Source organism: Tachysurus fulvidraco, chromosome 5 (genome assembly GCF_022655615.1).
Source record: "Tachysurus fulvidraco isolate hzauxx_2018 chromosome 5, HZAU_PFXX_2.0, whole genome shotgun sequence".
NCBI lineage: Eukaryota > Metazoa > Chordata > Actinopteri > Siluriformes > Bagridae > Tachysurus > Tachysurus fulvidraco.
Window position 1 is genome coordinate 5,313,761 of NC_062522.1, and position 20,464 is coordinate 5,334,224.

At 35.4% G+C, this 20,464-nt stretch overlaps 1 protein-coding gene across 1 annotated transcript; it reads left to right on the forward strand.

Moving 5' to 3' along the window:
- The first annotated feature begins 356 nt into the window (after nt 1-356).
- LOC113640867 lies at nt 357-19,891 on the forward strand. Its single transcript, XM_047813588.1, has 7 exons — nt 357-458; nt 2,139-2,189; nt 4,139-4,773; nt 4,966-6,294; nt 14,729-15,412; nt 15,952-16,581; nt 17,043-19,891. Exons 3-7 carry the CDS (start codon nt 4,668-4,670, stop codon nt 18,944-18,946), a joined length of 4,653 nt encoding a protein of 1,550 aa, XP_047669544.1. The 5' UTR covers nt 357-458; nt 2,139-2,189; nt 4,139-4,667; the 3' UTR covers nt 18,947-19,891.
- Nucleotides 19,892-20,464: the final 573 nt, after the last annotated feature.

Sequence of the window (20,464 nt, forward strand, 5' to 3'; positions counted from 1 at the left end):
CACGTGTCACGACCTGGGAAGCGCGGGAAAACACACTGTCAAGGACACTAAAGACATAAAAGATATGAGACCCAAACTAGCAACCATATCATTTAAAATGATCCTGAATTGAATATGATATTAGAATTGAAAATAATAGTCAACACATTTGGGATTTCAGAAATGTATCAGGTGCTAGAGAGTTTATTTGTCAAGAAAACTTGGATATAATTAAAATTCATGTTCCCAATAAATCTAAACTGACTCTAAGCAGACTGTAGCCTACAGTTTAACATAAACAGAGTAATAAAGAAATATGCCACTGCTATAAACTTTATATTACCTGCACCTTTGGCATTATTACACCCTGAGATTGCCTTGAGATGGGCTTGAGTTAGAAGTGGGGGTGAGATAGGCAGCTCAAATTCTGCTTTCGGTTTTGAGCTTGCATGGTTGATAGGAAATGGCATCGAACAAAGGTGAGGCTCAAACTTCTCTTTAATTAAACTAAATTATGCGACCTTGGTTAAATTTCCCGTTCGCAATCTAGATAACACAGTTTCGCAGAGCAATTTTGTGATATTTGAAAAAAAAATCTATTGAACACAAAGGTTTTGCCATTATCTTTTTTTACAAAGCCTTTATTGTGACCTAGAAGGTTCCAACTGTTTATTCCCCTGTATTTAAAAAAATAATTGCTTCATTCTAGCTCGGAATTGCATCAACATTTCAAAATGAAATTATTACTAGGCAAATAACAGATATTAACAGCACAGCTTTAATGTCAATGCTATTGGATTCACTGTATTCATGTAATGTAATTTCATTAATTGCAGACCATCTAAACTTTTGTACATTTTGTACACACCTACAGTATATTTACAGTTAAGTGATATAGAGAATTTTAGTTGGACCTTCATCAGCCATCAAATTTGACAGGTAACTGGTGTTCATTTCGATAAAAATCCCAACATGTTGGGTGACATCACATTAGATGAGTTCGAGTGTGTGTGTTCATGAGAAAAGACAGTCAGTGTGTTTTGCACATCACTGTATGAAAATCTGAATGATGACCACCTACTTTTAAGATTAATATGTGACACAAAATAGGATATAAGAAACATGAATCTTATTAACTTTAAGTATATGTGTGGCATAAACTACAAATAGTTTTTCAAATTTAAAGGAATAGTGCACCTTTAAAATTTTCTTGTCTAATTGTATTCAACTGTTGAAAAGAAGACACTGATAAAACAGATGTTGTGCAAGATTTTATTGAGAAAGACCTTTGATATTAGAAATTATTATCTTATTATCTATTATCTAAAATATTCTCAGTCTCAAACTTTGATTAATGATTAACAGCTGTTAATATGATACTTGAAATTACTATGTACTATAGTTTATTATAGTACTATACTATGAAATTAATCAAACTGACCTACTGTGTCATAAAAACCAGAAAACTAGAAGTAAGAACTGTGGAAGAACTCAAGTGTGTATACTTGAGGAACAAGCTGGATTTCCCTCGACTGGGGAACAAGCTGGACTTACCTCGTAGCAGTGCAATATTTAAAATCATGTAGATACACGGCAGCAGGTTGTGGTAATGTTCACATCAACCATCAGAATCTCAGCTGATGTGAGATTTTGATATGCATCTACATGATATTAAGCATTGCACTGAAACCACATATTTGGTTGATAATTGGGTTTGCATTATTTATGCTCAGCCAATCGGATGAAGAATGCAACTGTGCTGTGGTAAAATAGTTATAACTATTACTAGTATTTTAGCTCTTCTTTTTAGCTGTTAACTTGTAGCAGCAGCAGATGGAGAGGAAGGCAGTTAAATTGGTTGAAAACAAACAAATGTAAAAACAATCAAATGTGCCATGGACATGAACATGCACTATATAGACAAATGTTTTGGAGCATGTGACCATAACACCTATATTTGCTTGTTAAAAAAAGACAAGTCATATAAGTGGATACTGCAATTTCAACAAGTCTTTCACTTTATACACTGGTGCAAGCATCATATTAATTACATTATAATAAACAGGATGTTCACCCCTTTCCTAAAACTATATAATTCACACTGGTAAAATTTAGAAGGCTGAAATATTGAGTAAGCTGTGATCTTTGCATGATTTCAGATCCAGCATGGCCTAGGAAGAGGAGAAAGAGTATAACCCCACCTCCATTAAGTAAGTGACACTACACCAGAATTGGAAAACACAGGTCAATAGTATGGGAGAAAGCAGCAAGCATTTATTTTAAAATCAATTAATAATGAAAGAAATTTTCCAAAAATTCAATACAACACAAAGGCCATCTAAGTGGCATGCAGGTGAGATGATATCATGTTGGTTATTGGATGTTATTTTAAATTATTGACCATCTTCACTTTTTTCATGTGATACAGCTTATTGAGTTCAAGCACGCTGAGGCCTGTCTCTGTTAGGTGTGCTGTGAGGTTTGTGTGTCTGAGGAAGGGGAGAAAGCAAATATAAACATTTCTATTGCAACTTGGAAGCCTCTGCCCTTGTGACATTAAGAGCTGTTCTCTTTGCGTTTTGTGAAACTAATTAAGCAACTGAAACATAAATAAGTTTATGAAGTTTATGAAGTATTCACTTCATATTAAAACTATGTCAGTCTCATGCATCCTGTTCATAACTTTACTTATTTGTTTGTTTTGGTGTTTTAATTACATGAATGTTGTACATTAATAATTAAGATCTTGTAGATTATCTATTTTTTATATAATTTATACAGTGTCTGAGTTGAGGATTGTTCTGTTGGGAAGGAGTCTCAAAAGCACAAGCATGGTAGAAAATACTGGGAAGAGCTGCATTTAAGACTGAAGCTCTTACAGATTCAGTAAAGCAGCACAGTGAGAGAGCCAGTGGACATGTGGAAGGAACGAACATCTCCATCATCAATGAATGCAGCTCATTTATTTATTATTCATAACTCACCACTAAAACATGAGGAACTGAAACATTTTGTAGATCTTTGTGCTCTAAAATCTCATGCATTTTTATTTGTGATAGGCTGTAGCCAGCCTATTGAAAGGGGGAGTTCTTTTTTTTTTTTTAAAAAGTGGACCTTTTTGCAGTATTTCTCCTCCGTTTGTATTTAATTATGAGGTTCAATACTTCATTCTGGTGACCTTTTATGCACTAATTTGTGCTGGATTAGCTTGTCTGCTGGTATTTTAACGCACATGCTTTTTGATGCACCTAAATTATTTACTGTACTGCATTGTTGTCAAATCGCTTCCTCATGTACCACCTTTGTCAGTCCATACACAGTTCATAAGTTTAAAGACCACACTGACAACAGAATAGATTTAATGAACTTTACTGAAGTATTGATAATAATTATTTTCATCATCATTTCTTGACTCTCTGTCAATGCCTCTTTGCTTGTTGCTGTATTTGTCTTGACACTTATGGATTTACTGTAGTATCAGTTCCAATCTTCTTGGGTGCAATTTGGAGAATATGTTACATGTTTCCCATGTAAAGAGCAACTCGCATGGTGTATTTAATCTATTTTGACTTATTTAAGGGGAACTTTGAGACTGAAAAGTTTTACGTATATAAACCCCCCTCGGGGGTTTCCTCCGGGTACTCCGGTTTCCTCCAAAGACATGCATGGTAGGTTGATTGGCATCTCTGGAAAATTGTCCGTAGTGTGTGAGTGCATGAGTGAATGAGAGTGTGTGTGTGTGCCCTGCGATGGGTTGGCACTCCGTCCAGGGTGTATCCTGCCTCGATGCCCGATGACGCCTGAGATGACCAAACCCCTGACCGAAAATATACTCATATGTGAGAGATTTAAGGATGTGCAAATTTAAATAATATTTACATTTATTTGGTAATAATTTCACCGAAATGTAGGACAAAATGTAGATATGCATCATTGTCTATGAATAAAATAATGAAGTGAAATATATTTTCTAGTAAAACACATTCTGTTTGGGGTTTTTTTAGCTTAAGTTATGGATTTAACTCAGAGCAGAGCTATTTTACAACAGAGCTCTTTATCTTTTTACAAAGTATTTACAGCACAGCATCATTGATGTTAATCAGTTTAACAGACAGAGAAACTTAAATATGTTTTTTTTCCCATTTCTCTTCTATTTCAGTGTCAGGAAGTGATTCCTCATCGCCAGTGTTGAACTTGGTGTTGTGTGGAAATGATGAAGCATTAAAGACCTCCATATCAGAGCTCATATTAGAGGATGTGAAGACTGGAGAAGTCTGTGGACAGCGTCTCAGGCTGGAGGTGATGCCAGCTCTCTACAACACTCATCTCTCAGATGAGGAAGTGATGTCTGAGACTCTTCGCTGTTTCTCTTCTGATAATCCTGTCCACGCTTTTGTTTTCATCATTCCTGTTGGTCCTGTCACAGATAATGACAAAGGAGAAATAGAGACTATACAGAGAACCTTTGGTACAAAGGTCTGTGATCATAGTTTTGTTCTTTTTACAAACAAGAACTTTAATGAAGCTGCTGCAATTAACTTTGTAGAGCAAACTTCTGAAATAGAAGAAATTCGACACATGTGTGGGGACAGATATATGATCTTGGAGAAAGAAAAAAAAATCAACACAAGCAGGTGACAGAACTGTTAGAGAGAGTAAAAAAGCTGAAGAAGATTTATTCTCTCCAAATGTATATTGAGGCACAGAAAGATGGAGCTAAACAGCCACTAGAGGATGAACTGGCTGAAATGAAGAACAGAATTAGGCAACTTGAATCAAATCAACAGGAAGCATGTGAGTAGTTTTTATCTCTACATCATAAAATATTACATTTATGTAATGTCTGTATTAGTAGATTATTATTTAGAGTTATAATAAGTTTCCTATAACAGACATTTGGTTCCAACACAAAAATAAATAAATGTGGAATTTTCATCAGAATATTCATATAAATAATCAATATTAATGCCACTATGTCATTTTTAGGTGCTGAGGGTGAAATCTCTGACTCAATTTTGAGATTATTACTTATTGGGAAAACAGGAAATGAGAAGAGTGAATCAGGAAACACTATTCTAGGAAGAGCCGAATTTGAGAGTGGTGTGAGCATGACTTCTATGACAAGAATGTGTCAGAAGGGATTGGGAGAAGTACAGGGCAGATCTGTAGCTGTTGTGGACACTCCAGGACTCTTTGACTCCACACACTCAAATGAAGAAGTAATACAAGAAATTGTGAAGTGTGTCTCAATGTTAGCACCAGGACCGCATGCCTTCATCATTGTGCTGAGTGTGGGAAGGATTACTGAGGATGAGAAGCAAACACTAAATCTGATAAAAATGATGTTTGGTCCTGATGCTGTAAGGTACACTATAGTGCTGTTTACTGGAGGAGATAAACTGGAAAATAAAACACTAGAAGATTATCTTAAAGCTGGTAATAATCCATATGTGAACAGTCTAATCAGAGACTGTGGTGGAAGAGCTCACTTGTTTAATAACAATACAGACGATACCAAACAAGTTAGTGAGCTTCTCCAAATGATTGAAAAAATGAAGTTCAATAGGGACACTTACTTTACTAATGAGATGTTTGAGAAGGCAGAGATGTCGATACAACAGAAACAGGAGGAGGTGCTAAAAGAGAAAGAGGAGCAGATGCAAGCTGAAATAGAAGCTCTGAAGGCCAGATATGAAAAAGAACTGGAACCGATGAGGAAAAATATGGAGAAAGAGAGAGAGAGATCGGAAGAGGAAAGATGTAAAAGGGAAAACATGTTTAAGGAGAGGGAAGAAGAAATGAGGCGAGAATATGAGAAGAAAGAAGAAGAAGAGAAAGAGAAATGGTTGAAAGAGAACAAAAGAAGAGAAGAAGAGGAAAAACGACAGACTGCAGAAAATAACCGCATGATGGAGGAGATGAGGAAAGCGAAGGACGAAGAACTGGAACAGATGAGGAATAATATGGAGAAAGAGAGAAAAGAGAGACATGCTGAACTGAGAGCACAAAAGTTAAATCAGGAGCAAATGATGAAAAAATTTGAAAAGGAAAGAAAACAAGAGATAAAAGCCCATCAAGTGACAGAAAGGAGGAAACGAGTTCAAATAAGGAAAGAGTATCAGGAAAGTAAAAAGAAAATAATGCAGAAGTATGAGAAACAGGAAAAAATATGGCAAGAAAAATGGAATAAAAAAATCCAACAAGAAAATAAACAAAGAGAAAAGGATAAAAAGAGTATACAGAGACTTAAAGAGAAAATAGAAGCGGAAAAGCAAAAGAAGGTAAAAGGGAAGATAAAGATGATAAAGAAACAAAGGAAAAAGAAGACAGACAGCATGAGAAAATGAAAAATGACTATGAGAACAAAACAAAAGAAGAAGAGAACAAACATAAAGCTGAAGCTAGAAAAAAGCTGAAGAGATCAATGCCCTAGAGGCAAAAATTAAAAAACACAACAAAATTGAAAAAAACTACATTATAAAAACTATAATGCTTACTTCATACTTTATCACATGAAAGATATGTTGGGTTAAGCATTTAGTCATACGTTCTCCTCTCCATCTCCCTGTCCTCCTGCTGAAGTGGCCGCAGATAAGGTTGATGGCCGGTTTGATGCGAATGGTGGAAGCAGTGTTGATGTTTCATGCATCACTGCACTGCATTCAGCAAAGTTGACCATGTAGCACACATCTCACTATATTGTTTTCCAAATTGTTCCCAGACAACTGACCTTGGTCTTTTTACTCCACTCATTATACAATATAATTGAAACGCAAACTTATCCACTTTTTCCACCAACTCAATAACCCACACCATCTGGCCTTGGTTTGTTTGTTTTATTGTACAATTTCATGTAAGGTGAATACGACTGATCCTGAAGAGAGCACTGATGATGGATCAGCACAAACAAAATGGACACATTCCATTTTCATTAACATTCATAATAAAACTGACCTGAAATCAGTAAAAACCGTGGCAGACAGTGGTTCATGTGTTCACTTTGAAACCAACACTCCCCCTAGTGGCAGCCATCGGAGCTGTGAAACTTTTCGAAACAGTAATGACGTAACGAAGCCTCTTTTGGTGAAGTCACGTGACTTGTCCAACTTGATACACTGAATCAATGATTCGAAAGAAAAGATTCGTTTGATCAAACTAGAGCTTCTGCATGTTATTACACACGTAACGTCCTTCTTTTACCTTTAAACTCGCAAGGTTCATAGAAAATGGCTTCTCAAGAAGGTATGGATTAAATTTATCTTTAACTTCAAAAAAGTGAAACTTATTCTTAAGGGATTTTATGTAAAATACTAAACAGAGTCTCAGCTGTGGGACATTTTACAAATGTAGCCTATTTATATAATGCAAAGGATTGTTCTGTTATCTATAGAATAAACAAACTGTATAAAAAATCTATATAGTTCATTATTTATTTAAGATATATAATATTTTATATGTATACATATATAATATGTGTCATTTGTAAACTGTTCTGTATGTGGTGGTGAGACATGTTATTATACAAGGGACTTCCTGCTTTCACTTTCCATCTCACACAATTGATAGAAAATGGTGATAAACAAATGTAGGGATTAATTTATTCCTTAATGAAACTAAATTTATTACTTTGTCCTTATGGTTAATATGCAATTCTGTTGCTAGATAAAATGAAATATTTAGTCTACTCTGGAAAAGAGAAACAGATTCGTAGTGCACTTTTATGAATTACAAAAAACTGGAAGATCAGGTGTAGAGCATAGATATATATCTACACTAGATGTCGCCTTGTATACGGCAGTACATTGGAACGAATGCGTCAATAGAGCCACCATCTTGATACGGGGAACTCCTCCTCTTAATGCATTAGCGTCAATGTAGGCATATAAATAAAATCACCATAAATCGTCATGAATGACATTTTCTATGTTTTTTTTGTTAGATATTAGATATCTACAGAGAGACCAGACAGACAGTGTAGTGTGTTTTTTTTTGTGACAATTGTGAGGGAAATACACAATTTATTCCCATTAAATATTTCCATAATGAATGCGTCCTTTCATGAATGCAATTTTCTAGGTTTTTTTTTGGTTCATTCCAACAGTCAGACATGTATTTATCATTGATTCCAGAGAAAATTTAAGGTTTTGATATTACGATAATCTACTTTTTCAAAATATAATGCTGACTTCTCTGTTTATCACTTGTGAATCTACAAACTAATTCAGATTCAGATTATTTTATTTTTTGCCATGTCAGCAATCAAAGCTATTTTCATGGCAAAAATTCTATTACAAAAACACAAATATCATATAAATACAATTAAAAACAAAACAAATATAAACAGCAAGTCATATTATAATTTTTTTTTTAAATTAACATACGATAAAAAAAATCCACACCCTTTTTCAGGCATAATGTCATTAAATATGTCCTTAAGTGAAGTAAGTTGATAAAAGAGCATTCTGCTAGTGTTAAGTCCAGGACAATCTAATAAAATATTCTTGACAGATAAGGGAATCTTACAAAACATATATAAAGTTGGGTCTTCACCTTTGAGCAAAAAAAGCATGGGGCAATTTAATGTCCTTATTAAGAGCTTCGGAATCTACAAACATTGTCGGTTTTCCTAACTGTCAAAAACGAACGGGTAACTATCATGGATTAGCTGCGGTCGTTAACCAAGGACTAAAACAAACCGACGTAACCAGAAATATAATTTCATAACATTCAATATCATAAAACACATTCTCACCTGTGAAATGTAATCCCTTGCTGTCTGGTTTTTAGATTTCGTTCATTTGAACAACCAAACGCAGCAAAAAAGTCCGGCATCGTCCATGAATTTGAAGTACAAGACCCCTGTTCCAAGAAGGCAGTGGTTTTGATACACTTTTAGAACCCCAAGGCATCTAAAAGTAGATATCTATGATTTTACAATCCCCCTTCAACAGTTTTTATATTGTGGGGCATGTACTAACAGCCCTGTGTGCACATCTGAGGTATGGACATAAATACTCATATCTCTAGTCTAGGATTTAATCTGAATGATTAAAATTAATTAAAATTCGCCTCACTTCAAATTAGCACTAAACGCAGAGATGAAAATGAATGTATCAGTAAAATTGTACTTACTATGCTAAAATGAACTGTTAATATCATCCAAAGTTTTTATTTATTTATTTATTTTTTACACACAGTGTTGGTAATGCAAGCAGAAAGGACAGTAAGATTTATCATACCAGTGAGTATAGAAATGAGTAAATAAAGTCTGCTACAAAGTTCCCCATGTTAGGTTGTACCCTGATCCTCCAGTGTAAACATCCTTAAATCCATTTTAGTAAACTTACCCCCATGTTTCCATTCTATTAACTTACTTCCCCACCTTTTTTCCAGTGTTTACAGTTTCCAAACGGTAAAAGAGTTTCCAAACGTTTTTTTCAATTTATTTATTTACTAAAATTATGGGAAGCATATCCATTCATGCATCAATTAGATTTTAAATATATGTGTGCTACAGTATGTAACTCCGTCCAGGGTGTATCCTATCTCGATGCCCGATGACACCAGAGATAGGCACAGGCTCCCCGTGACCCGAGGTAGTTCGGTTAAGCGGTAGAAAATGAGTGAGAGAGAGAGTGAGAGTGTGCTATGTAAAGGTTTTATGTATGCATTAAGGTTTTATGAATGCAAGCAGTGTTGTAGAACTATTTCAGAATGAAACCAATTTTCCAAAAGCTAATATAATAGAATTATTCACTGGGGCTGTCTGTGTGGTGGAACAGAAGAGCATTTGCCCTGTTGAAGTGTGATAAGTTGAGTCTTATTTCAAACTGTTGGCCATCTTCAGTGTTTTTAAGCTCAGGTAAGCTATATGGAATGATGTGTACAACCATGCCTAGAGCAGTGTCTGTGTGCTGTTGTATGAGGTTACAACCCAGTCTAAGGTTGAGCTGCACAGAGTTATAGCTCGGGATTCAGTGATTTGAAACCTTTATAAATTAGCAAAGAAAGAAAGACACATAGAATAGAATAGAATTTCTAGATAAGTGTATTGGTATATTTTCATAGATAAACAGTATACACAACCAACAGTACAATGGGGTCTCTTAAAATAATAAACAAAAAAGCTAATAGTTAGGTAACTATTCTTACCTGGACACAAAGAAAAGAAAAATACAGCGGAACTTCCCTGAGTCCCTACCAAAACACACAGGGGAAAAAGAAAGCCACTACGAAAGAAAAATATTACAGTGAATATATATATATATATATTATACACAAAGTAACAACTACAAGGGTAAACTAAGCTGAAAGAGTCAGAAACAGGCAGAAGTCAAACCAGAACACAAACACAATAATCACTCTCTCACAACACTGCAATGAACCAGCACTACTAACACCCTCCACCTTCTTCTTCTGCTTCCTCTTTATACAGGTGCTGGTCATATAATTAGAATATCATCAAAAAGTTGATTTATTTCACTAATTCCATACAAAAAGTGAAACCTGTATATTATATTCATTCTTTACACACAGACTGATATATTTTAAATGTTTATTTCTTTTAATTTTGATGATTATAAATTCAGTATCTCATAAAATTTGAATATTACTTAAGACCAATAGAAAGAAAGGATTTTTAGAAATCTGGGCCAACTGAAAAAAATGGACATGAAAAGTATGAGCATGTAAAGCACTCAATACTTAGTTGGTGCTCCTTTTGCCTGAATTACTGCAGCAATGCAGCATGGCAAAGAGTTGATCAGTGTGTGGCACTGCTCAGGTGTTATGAGAGCTTAGGTTGCTCTGATAGTTCCTTCAGCTCTTCTGCATTGTTGGGTCTGGCATATCACATCTTCCTCTTCACAATACCCCATAGATTTTCTATGGAGTTACGGTCAGGTGAGTTTGCTGGGTAATTAAGAACATGGATACCATGGTCCTTAAACCAGGTACTGGTAGCTTTGGCACTGTGTGCAGGTGCCAAGTCCTGTTGGAAAATGAAATCTGCATCTCTATAAAGTCAGCAACAGGAAGAAGGAAGTGCTCTAAAATGTCCTGGTATATGGCTGCGTTCACCTTGGACCTCAAAACAAATTGGACCCACACCAGTAGATGACATGGCACCCCAAACCATCACTGACTGTGGAATCCTCTCAAGGGTGCGGTTATCTCTATTGATTATACACTTTTTTCTACCATATCTTTTCCTTCCTTTCGCCTCTCTATCAATGTGCTTGGACACAGAGCTCTGTAAACAGCCAGTCTCTTTTGCAATGACCTTTTGTGTCTTGCCCTCTTTGTGCAAGATGTCAATGGTCGTCTTTTGGACAACTGTCAAGTCAGCAGTCTTCTTTATGATTGTGTAGCCTATAGAACTAGACTGAGAGACCATTTAAAGGCCTTTACAGGTGTTTTGAGGCAATTGGCTGATTAGAGTGTGGCACCAGGTGTCAATAATATTGCACCTTTTCACAATATTCTAATTTTCTGAGATACTGAATTTGGGATTTTCCTTAGTTGTCAGTTACAATCATCAAAATGAAAAGAAATAAACATTTGAAATATATCAGTCTCTGTGTAATGAAGGAATATAATATACAAGTTTCACTTTTTGAATGGAATTAGTGAAATAAATCAAGGTTTTGATGATATTCTAATTATATGACTAGCAGCTGTATAGCTAATCAGTGATGATGTCATCAATATGGGGGCAGGATCAGGGCAGGCTGTAAACTCTGGCCTTGAATCAACCTGCACACAGACATGTACAGAACAAAATACAATACACAATTTTACAGGTTGTAACAATGAGGTTTAGTTCATTCATTCCTTCATTTTCTACCGCTCATCCAAACTATTCTTGGGTCACAGGGATGATGTTTAATTAATTAATTATATTGCCTTAGTTGTGACTGCCTTATATAGACCATTTGTTGCCTGTCCTGAGCCTGGCTCAAATTCTCTCTCAGTAAGTGACCCATGTGTGGAGCTCTGCTTTAGGTCCATATCCAGTGCACCCTGGAGCTTTTGCTGATATATTTTCAATATTCAAGAAATTAAATACTCCAGGAAGGCCTGGGGAACCTCAGACAGTTTATGCTGTAATATAATTAATAATTAATAATATAAGAGTCTAACTAAACTGGTTCAGACCATCTCATCTCCAGTGCATTCTGACCCTCAATCAGCTTCCCCAAACAATTTCTAGTTTCAAATTTAGACAAAACAGTCAAGATTGGCTGAAAAAGACATTTTGTGTAGCTGACTGCTTTGAATTAGATAGTGATTTTCTCACCCTTACTTCTGATTTTCACAAATTAAAGTATATCCAAGTTCTTGTTCATTTTCTTTCTCTATTTGTGCTAATCTACTTTTTAATGGTCTCATAATGACTCACACTCAGTCAGACCCCACATCTACTGTGACACAGACTCAGTACCATAACTCTAACAGCGCTAAAGGACAAATTTATTATTTATAGAAGGGTTTCAATAGTTACTGAATATCTGCATACCTGTAAGTAAGGGATCCAGTATGCAGGATAATTTTGAGGAAGAAATCAGTGAAATTGAAGGGGAGTAAATTAATTTTCTGAATTTTCTGCTTGATATTCTGGAATTTTTTAGTTTTTGCTTCTTCACACTGTTGGCATGTGTTTGTACAGTTTTTATCCCTAGTTAATTTTGCTACAGCATCAAATAAAACATTTAGAGACTTTTAAATAAAGCTACAAGTCTGTAGCATAAGGGGTACAGAAACACTATTGTCGTAACTCAGAGCCGGTCTCCAAGCCGACACATCGCAGGGTGATCTCCACACTTAGACTTTTTGGTTACTAAAGACTGTTTTAGTTAGACTTAACTGATAACTCTATAATTACTGCAAAAAATACTGAGAAAACTCCTCAGACCTGGATGAGAATGAGCAAACTTCTTTGTTGTGGTCAATCAGCCAACAATCTTTTAAGAGAAATTGCCAAATTGAAAGTAACAAATGAAAACCCCCAAAAAGAGCATGTCATGCAAAAATCAATCAAGAAAAACAAGAACTCTCGCGACGTTCTTGCAAAAATAAAAAACACGCACACACACCACACACGCACACACATCACACACGCGCACACACACCACACATGCACACACACAACACACACACACAGACACACACAGACGCGTGTGGGGCTGCCTCCTTCATCTGGCCAGAAGAATTTGACACCCACGTTCACCCCCGATCTTCTCAATATATACCCTGGCGCTCCTAGCCTCCTCTTTGGTTCCCAGTATTTCTTGGAGTCCCAGGTGCCATATCACCTTATTTATCGGCATCACCTCCTATGTTTTCTAAATACACTGACCTAATTTCCCCTTATTTCCCATTACCTTTTCCCCATATGCCCATTTATGGATTTTCCTCTCCTTAGTTCTGAGGGCCTAGGTCTGTGAACCAATGTCTTTTTCATTCTACATAACAAGTTTGTATTTGTTATTACAAATGTGCTCAGACTGACTAGGCCTGACAGCCCCGAATCTGGTTACTTTTACTAAGTTTATGATTACAATAAACATCTTTGGCCTACAACATCACCTACATATGTCTTATGACAGCAATTGTAATATTTTGCAAGGCCTAATACTTTACTTTGGTTATAGTATTGTAAGGAATAATATTTTAATTATTTCTACTAAGATTTTTTTTACAACACTACCTTCTCCTGATAATGTTCTGTGGGGTCAGACTGTGATCCAAGTATGGATTATAATTTTAGGAGACTATTGGTAAATCTCTCTGCAGTACAAGATGTAAATGTATGCTTAACACAGTGATGTGGCAAATTTAAATGAAATGAGATAATTGTCTGTCATTCCACAATCAGAAGTGTGACTACATTTTCTACGTTTAATCCAAATTTTATAATGAGATTAAGAGTATGCCCTCCATCATGAGTGGGTCCTATTTCATTATGATTAACCCCTACTGAACCTAAGACAGACATTACTGCTGCTCTCTGAGGAACTTATCTAAAAATTAATATTAAAGTCTCCCACAATTAATAGTCTAAAGAAACAACTAAGTTTGAAAAGAAATCTGCACATTTTCAGAAGAATTCAGAATATGTCCCTGGAGGTCTGTAAATAACAATCAGAGGAACTGACTCAGTCAACTCAGGACAGGCTGGAATAGGTAAATACAATTAGAGTAGGCAGAGAAACACACACACACACACACACACACACACACACACACACACACACACACACACACACACACACACACACACACACACACACACACACACACACACACACACATTCTCAGCTCACTGAAGAAAGAAAAAGAGAGAGTGAGAGATGGACCTATGTTAATTTGCTCATTCTCCTACACAAACACTCCCGCTGTGCCTGACAAACCAAACCCCCATTTTTTTCACATAGGTCCAGTAATGATGCAAATTAAAAAATGTCTAATGAATAACTAAAAAAAAAGTCATGAAGTAATGACTAAATCTAGGGATCCATCTGCATGATACTTCATTTTATAAAACCCCTGTAACTATTAAGTTTTTATTATGGATATAACTAATGGATTGACTTTATAGTAAAACATACTGGTGTCATGCATCCTGGTCATAGTTTTTATTTGTTTGTTTTTTTAGGTGATTTCTGTTGCCATTTTTTAAACTCTGTCTGAATGTGGCTTTAATAGTTATGGTCTTGTAGCTTATGTACTTTTGATATCTTTTGTACAGTGTCTGAGTTGAGGATCGTTCTGTTGGGAAAGAGTCTCCAACACACCAGTATAGTAGGAAATTTTATACTGGGAAGAGCTGCATTTGAGACTGAAGCTCTGCCAGATTCAGTAAAACAGCACAGTGAGAGAGCCAGTGGACATGTGGAAGGAACAAACATCACCATCATCAATGCAGCTCATTTATTTAACTCACCACTAAAACCTGAGGAACTTAAAGAGTGTGTAGATCTTTGTGCTCCAGGACCTCATACATTTTTACTTGTGATAGAGGCTCATGACTTCACAGAAGAAGACAGGAACCATCTGGGATCATTACTAAACTGCTTCAGTGAACAAGCAATAAAGTTTGCCTTTGTGATTGGTTTAACCCTGGATTCTAATATGTCCAGGTCTGTAGGACACTTAGAAGCCTCTCGAAAGTTAATAGAGGAATGTGGTCAGCGGTATCATAAATTCAGGCAACTACAGAAAAATAAGAATTCACGTTGTCAGATTTTTGATGATGTCAGAAATGTGGTCAAAAAGAATGGAGGAAATTGTGTCATATGTAAGCGTTTTAAAGATGTGCATGAGAAATCTATCCAAACTGATCTTGAGAGAGAGGGAGAGAGGACAACACAAGATCCTTCTGATGACACAAAGGAGAAATCATCTTTAAAGGGAAATGTCTTTGGTAAAATTGGTAAGTTCCCAAATGTTTTTTGTCATAAGCATTAAGGCAAATGAATCTTTAGAAAAATCCATTTTCCAAGTACAGCTGTTCTAGAATGTGTAGCACTAACTTGGGTTTATTTATTTATTTAAATTAATGTGTTAATATCTTTCTGTATCTTGTTATTTATTTAATTCAATATTTAACTGCATTGCTGCCAGAACAAAAGACTGCAGAACACTCGTCAAGGAGTGAGTATTTATTAATAAAATACAATACAGTTTGTTTGGGCTTTTTACTTTAATATGAACAAGTTTACAGGTATCAGTTATCATGTAGCAGCAGCACAATATATAAAATCTGGTAGATGCAGGACAGATACAGGATTTTCCCCATTTCAGGATTTGGGTCCTTGCCTTAATTATTTAGCCAATAAGATGTTTTACATGAGAGCTTCAGCCAAAACAAACCATTTTAAAAAGCAGATACATCACAGCAGTCAATAATGTTAATTAGTTTATCAGACAGAAATCTAAAAAAAATATTTTCCCATTTCTCTTCCATTTCAGTGCCAGGAAGTGATTCCTCATCACCAGTGTTGAACTTGGTGTTGTGTGGAAGTGATGAAGCATTAAAGACCTCCATATCAGAGCTCATATTGGGCCAGAGAGACGTGAAGACTGGAATAGCTGACAGACAGCGTCTCAGGCTGGAGGTGATGCCAAGTCTCTACAACACTCAACTCTCAGATGAGGAAGTGATGCACGAGATACTTCACTGTATCTCTCTTGATAATCCTGTCCACGCTTTTCTTTTCATCATTCCTGTTGGTCCTGTCACAGATGACAAAGGAGAAATAGAGACGATTCAGAGAATCTTTGGTTCAAAAGTCTGTGATCATATTTTAGTTCTTTTTACCAGAGAGAATGTTGATGAAGCTGCTGCAAGTAACTTTGTAGAGAAAAGTTCAGAAATGGAAGAAATTCGACACATGTGTGGGGACAGATATATGATCTTGGAGAAAGGAAAAAAAAGGAGAGACAAACAGGTGACAGAACTGTTAGAGAGAGTAACAAATATGAAGAAGATTTATTCTCTCCTAATGTTTATTGAGGCACAGAAAGATGGAGCTAAACAGCCACTAGAGGATGAACTGACTGAGATGAAGAAGCAACTTAAAGCAAAACAACAGGATGCAGGTGAGCAGTTTAATATCTGTGTAAACATTAATTAAACATATAAATTACATATATACATCTGTAATTTCTGTATAATAGATTATTATATTTTTGTTACTTTATGTATGTAAATATTTACAGGAGAAAGACACTGAATCATAGTGAAGTCTTTACATATACATAAGTATATGTAAAGACTTACAGTATATTTCTTCTCAATATATTTGTAGTTCTAATAACCTAACACATAATTTAAATTTAAATGTAAGCCACAATTTAAATTACAACTACAAGAACAATCCATCAAACAACAACATAAACAAATTATTGTCCCCAAAAAGTTTCCTATCAAGGATATTTGGTTCACACAAAGAATCATTTAAACAAACTAATATAAATTGTAGGTTTTTCTATAGCGTATTAATATAAATGTTTAAATAAGAAATAAGACATTTAATTAACAAGCCAATGTCATTTTTTAGGCACAGAGGGTGAAAACTCCAACTGTTTGAGATTATTACTGGTTGGGAAAACAGGAAGTGGAAAGAGTGCAACAGGAAACACTATTCTAGGAAGAGAAGAATTTGAGAGTGAGATGAGCATGAATTCTACGACAGGAATGTGTCAGAAGGGATTGGGAGAAGTACAGGGCAGATCAGTAGCTGTTGTGGACACTCCAGGACTCTTTGACACCACACTCTCAAATGAAGAAGTAATACAAGAAATTGTGAAATGTGTCTCAATGGTGGCACCAGGACCGCATGCCTTCATCATTGTGCTGAGTATGGGAAGGTTTACTGAGGAAGAGAAGCAAACACTGAATCTGATTAAAATGATGTTTGGTCCTGATGCTGTAAAGTACACTTTAGTGCTGTTTACTGGAGGAGATAAACTGGAAAATAAAACATTTGATGATTACCTTAAAACTGGTAATAATCCATATGTGAACAGTCTAATCAGAAACTGTGGTGGAAGAGCTCACTTGTTTAATAACAATATAAAAGATACCAAACAAGTTAGTGAGCTTCTCCAAATGATCGAAGAAATGATAAAGTTCAACAGGGAAAATTACTTTACTAATGAGATGTTTGAGAAGGCAGAGATGTCGATACAACAGAAACAGGAGGAGATACTAAAAGAGAAAGAGGAGCAGATGCAAGCTGAGAGAGAGACTCTGAAGGCCAGATATGAAGAAGTACTGGAACAGATGAGGAATAATATGGAGAAAGAGAGAGAGAGATCGGAAGAGGAAAGATGTAAAAGGGAAAACATGTTTAAGGAGAGGGAAGAAGAAATGAGGCGAGAATATGAGAAGAAAGAAGAAGAAGAGAGAGAGAAATGGTTGAAGGAGAAACATAGAAGAGAAGAAGAGGAAAAACGACAGACTGCAGAAAATAATCGCATGATGGAGGAGATGAGAAGAGAACTAGAACATCAACAAGTAAAATTTATCCAACAGAAAACTGAAAGAGAGGAGGAGGACAGAAAAAGGGCAGATAGAGAGAGAAAGAATAAAGAACGCTTTGAACAACAACAAAAGGAAACAATTACAAAACTAAAACTCAAACAGGAAGAAGAAGTCCAAAGGAAAGATGAGGAAGAAAAAAAGAGAAGAAAAGAACAGGAAGAAGAGAGAGAAAACTGGAAGAGAAAAATGAAGGAGGCAGAAAATGATAAAAAAGAAATTAAGGAAGAAATTGAAAGGAAACTGAAAGAATGGGAGATTGAATGGAAAGAGCAGATGGAAGAGATAGATAAAGAATACAAGAGAACAAAAGAGAGACATGCTGAAGAACTGAGAGCACAAGAGGAAAATCAGGAGCAAATAAGGAAAAGGTTTGAAAAGGAAAGAGAACAAGAGAGAAATGAGTGGCAGGAGACAGAAAGGAGGAAACGAGAGCAAATAGAGAGAGAGTATCAGGAAAGTAAAGAGAAAATAATGCAGGAGTATGAGGAACGGGAAAAAATAAGGAAAGAAGAATGGAATAAAAAAATCCAAGAAGACAATAAAAGAAGAAAAGAGGAGCAAAAGACACTACAGAGACTGAAAGAAAGGATGGAAGCAGAAAGACAAGAGGAAATGAAAAGGAGAGAGAAAGAAGATGAAGAGAGAAAAGAAAAAGCAGACAGAACCTGTGAGGAAATGAAAAATGATTATGAGAAGAAAATTAAAGAAATGGAGAAAGAAATGGACAGTAAATATAAAGATGAAGCTAGAAAAAAAGCTGAAGAAATGATTGACTTAAAAGGAAAATATATAAAAGAAATAATAGAATTGATTCAGAAACATCAAAATGATTATAATGCTCTCAAAGCTCTATATGAAAGTACAACAAAAGAGTTAGAGGAGTTAAAGGCACAGCAAAGTAAATGCACTTTCCTTTAAAACCCTAATGATACTTGAATGTTTACATTCACACAAGACAAAATAACCTACAGTAAATTATTGAGGCTATGATGCTTACTTCATGCACTTTTTATGACAAGAAAGATACAGACATTTTATAGATAAGTTGGTTTAAGCCGGTGCTTCTCAATTATTTCCCCCCAACTCTCCGCCGCGACTGTAGATAGTATCATATAGTATTGTCTATAAAATTGTTATATAGTACACCTCTGCATAACATTGTATCCTTATTAACATTAAAGAAAACAAAAAAGAAAAAAGAAAGAAATATAGATCAACTTACAACAAATAATAACTTTATTAACTGTAACAGAAAAGACTTAAAGTGCATCAATTTGCATGAAATTAAAAAAAGAATTGCAATCCTTATTTAAACTCTAAACTCTAAACATTTTTTGACCATTTGATACTGAAAAATAAAATTTAAATTTAATCAATAAATAATAATAAATTCAAATTGATCAGCAGCATTAACTCAGGAGCACAATATATAAAACAAAACAAAACTTTGACCTACAAAACAAATTTTTTTTTAATCAAAATGAGGAAGTCAGGATTAATGGCTACAATGAGCACGTTTTGCAGTATGCCACTTTATATGATGCTAACACTGCTCGCTGGTTTACTGAAGATGCATTCACAAATGATGATGATTGTTGGCAATATTCAGCACGTTTTCATTGAAAAAAAAAACGTGCCAACATTTTTAGACACAGTAAACATACAGGTCTTTCCTTGTCTCCCACTGTAGTCACAGTGAAGCCAAGCACTACATACGCTGCGTCATATTTCCTCATCTAAGTGTAGCGATTTTGGCTCGCGAAGCAAGGTAAATATTTATAAGCAACTATAACGTGTTATAGTGACTTCTAAATATTTTAACCTAAGTTGAAATTAACGGTACTGGAATTAAGGTTACGCTTATTTGGTCTGTTCGTCTGGCGAACAGGCCGTGTTACCTTTATAAATTCTATGAAGGCGGTATCTTCCCGGCCAAGGAAGATTCGCTTTCCTTTTACTGTACACTGTAATTTAAATTAAATTAACTTAATAGAGCATGTAGTTCAGACCAGATGTTGCAGGTACCTTAATTTGTGAGCGATACTCAGAGACAATCACTTATTTGGCACAAAAATATGGCATTTAATGAATGAGACAAACACGACATAAAACTAACTACACAAACAAACAAAAGAAATAGGGAAAACGAAGATGAAAATAAAATAACACAAAAGAAATTAAAATTGGGGAAAGGGAGGAAGAGACTGGAAAGAAGAAATTAGAGAAAGGAAGGAAAGGAATGGCAAGCTTAAACTTCAAAATTAAATCACACCCTAACTGGGAAATCGTCACAGAAACTTAAATTCACCTTAAGATTCAATGAAAGATTCCTACTTAAAATTTTGCATCTAAATTGGTTGGTAAAGGAAACGGTTACTTGCATTGGCTTACTGAACAAGAGTCCGGATGCAACAGAGAAATCTCTGAAAAGTCAGC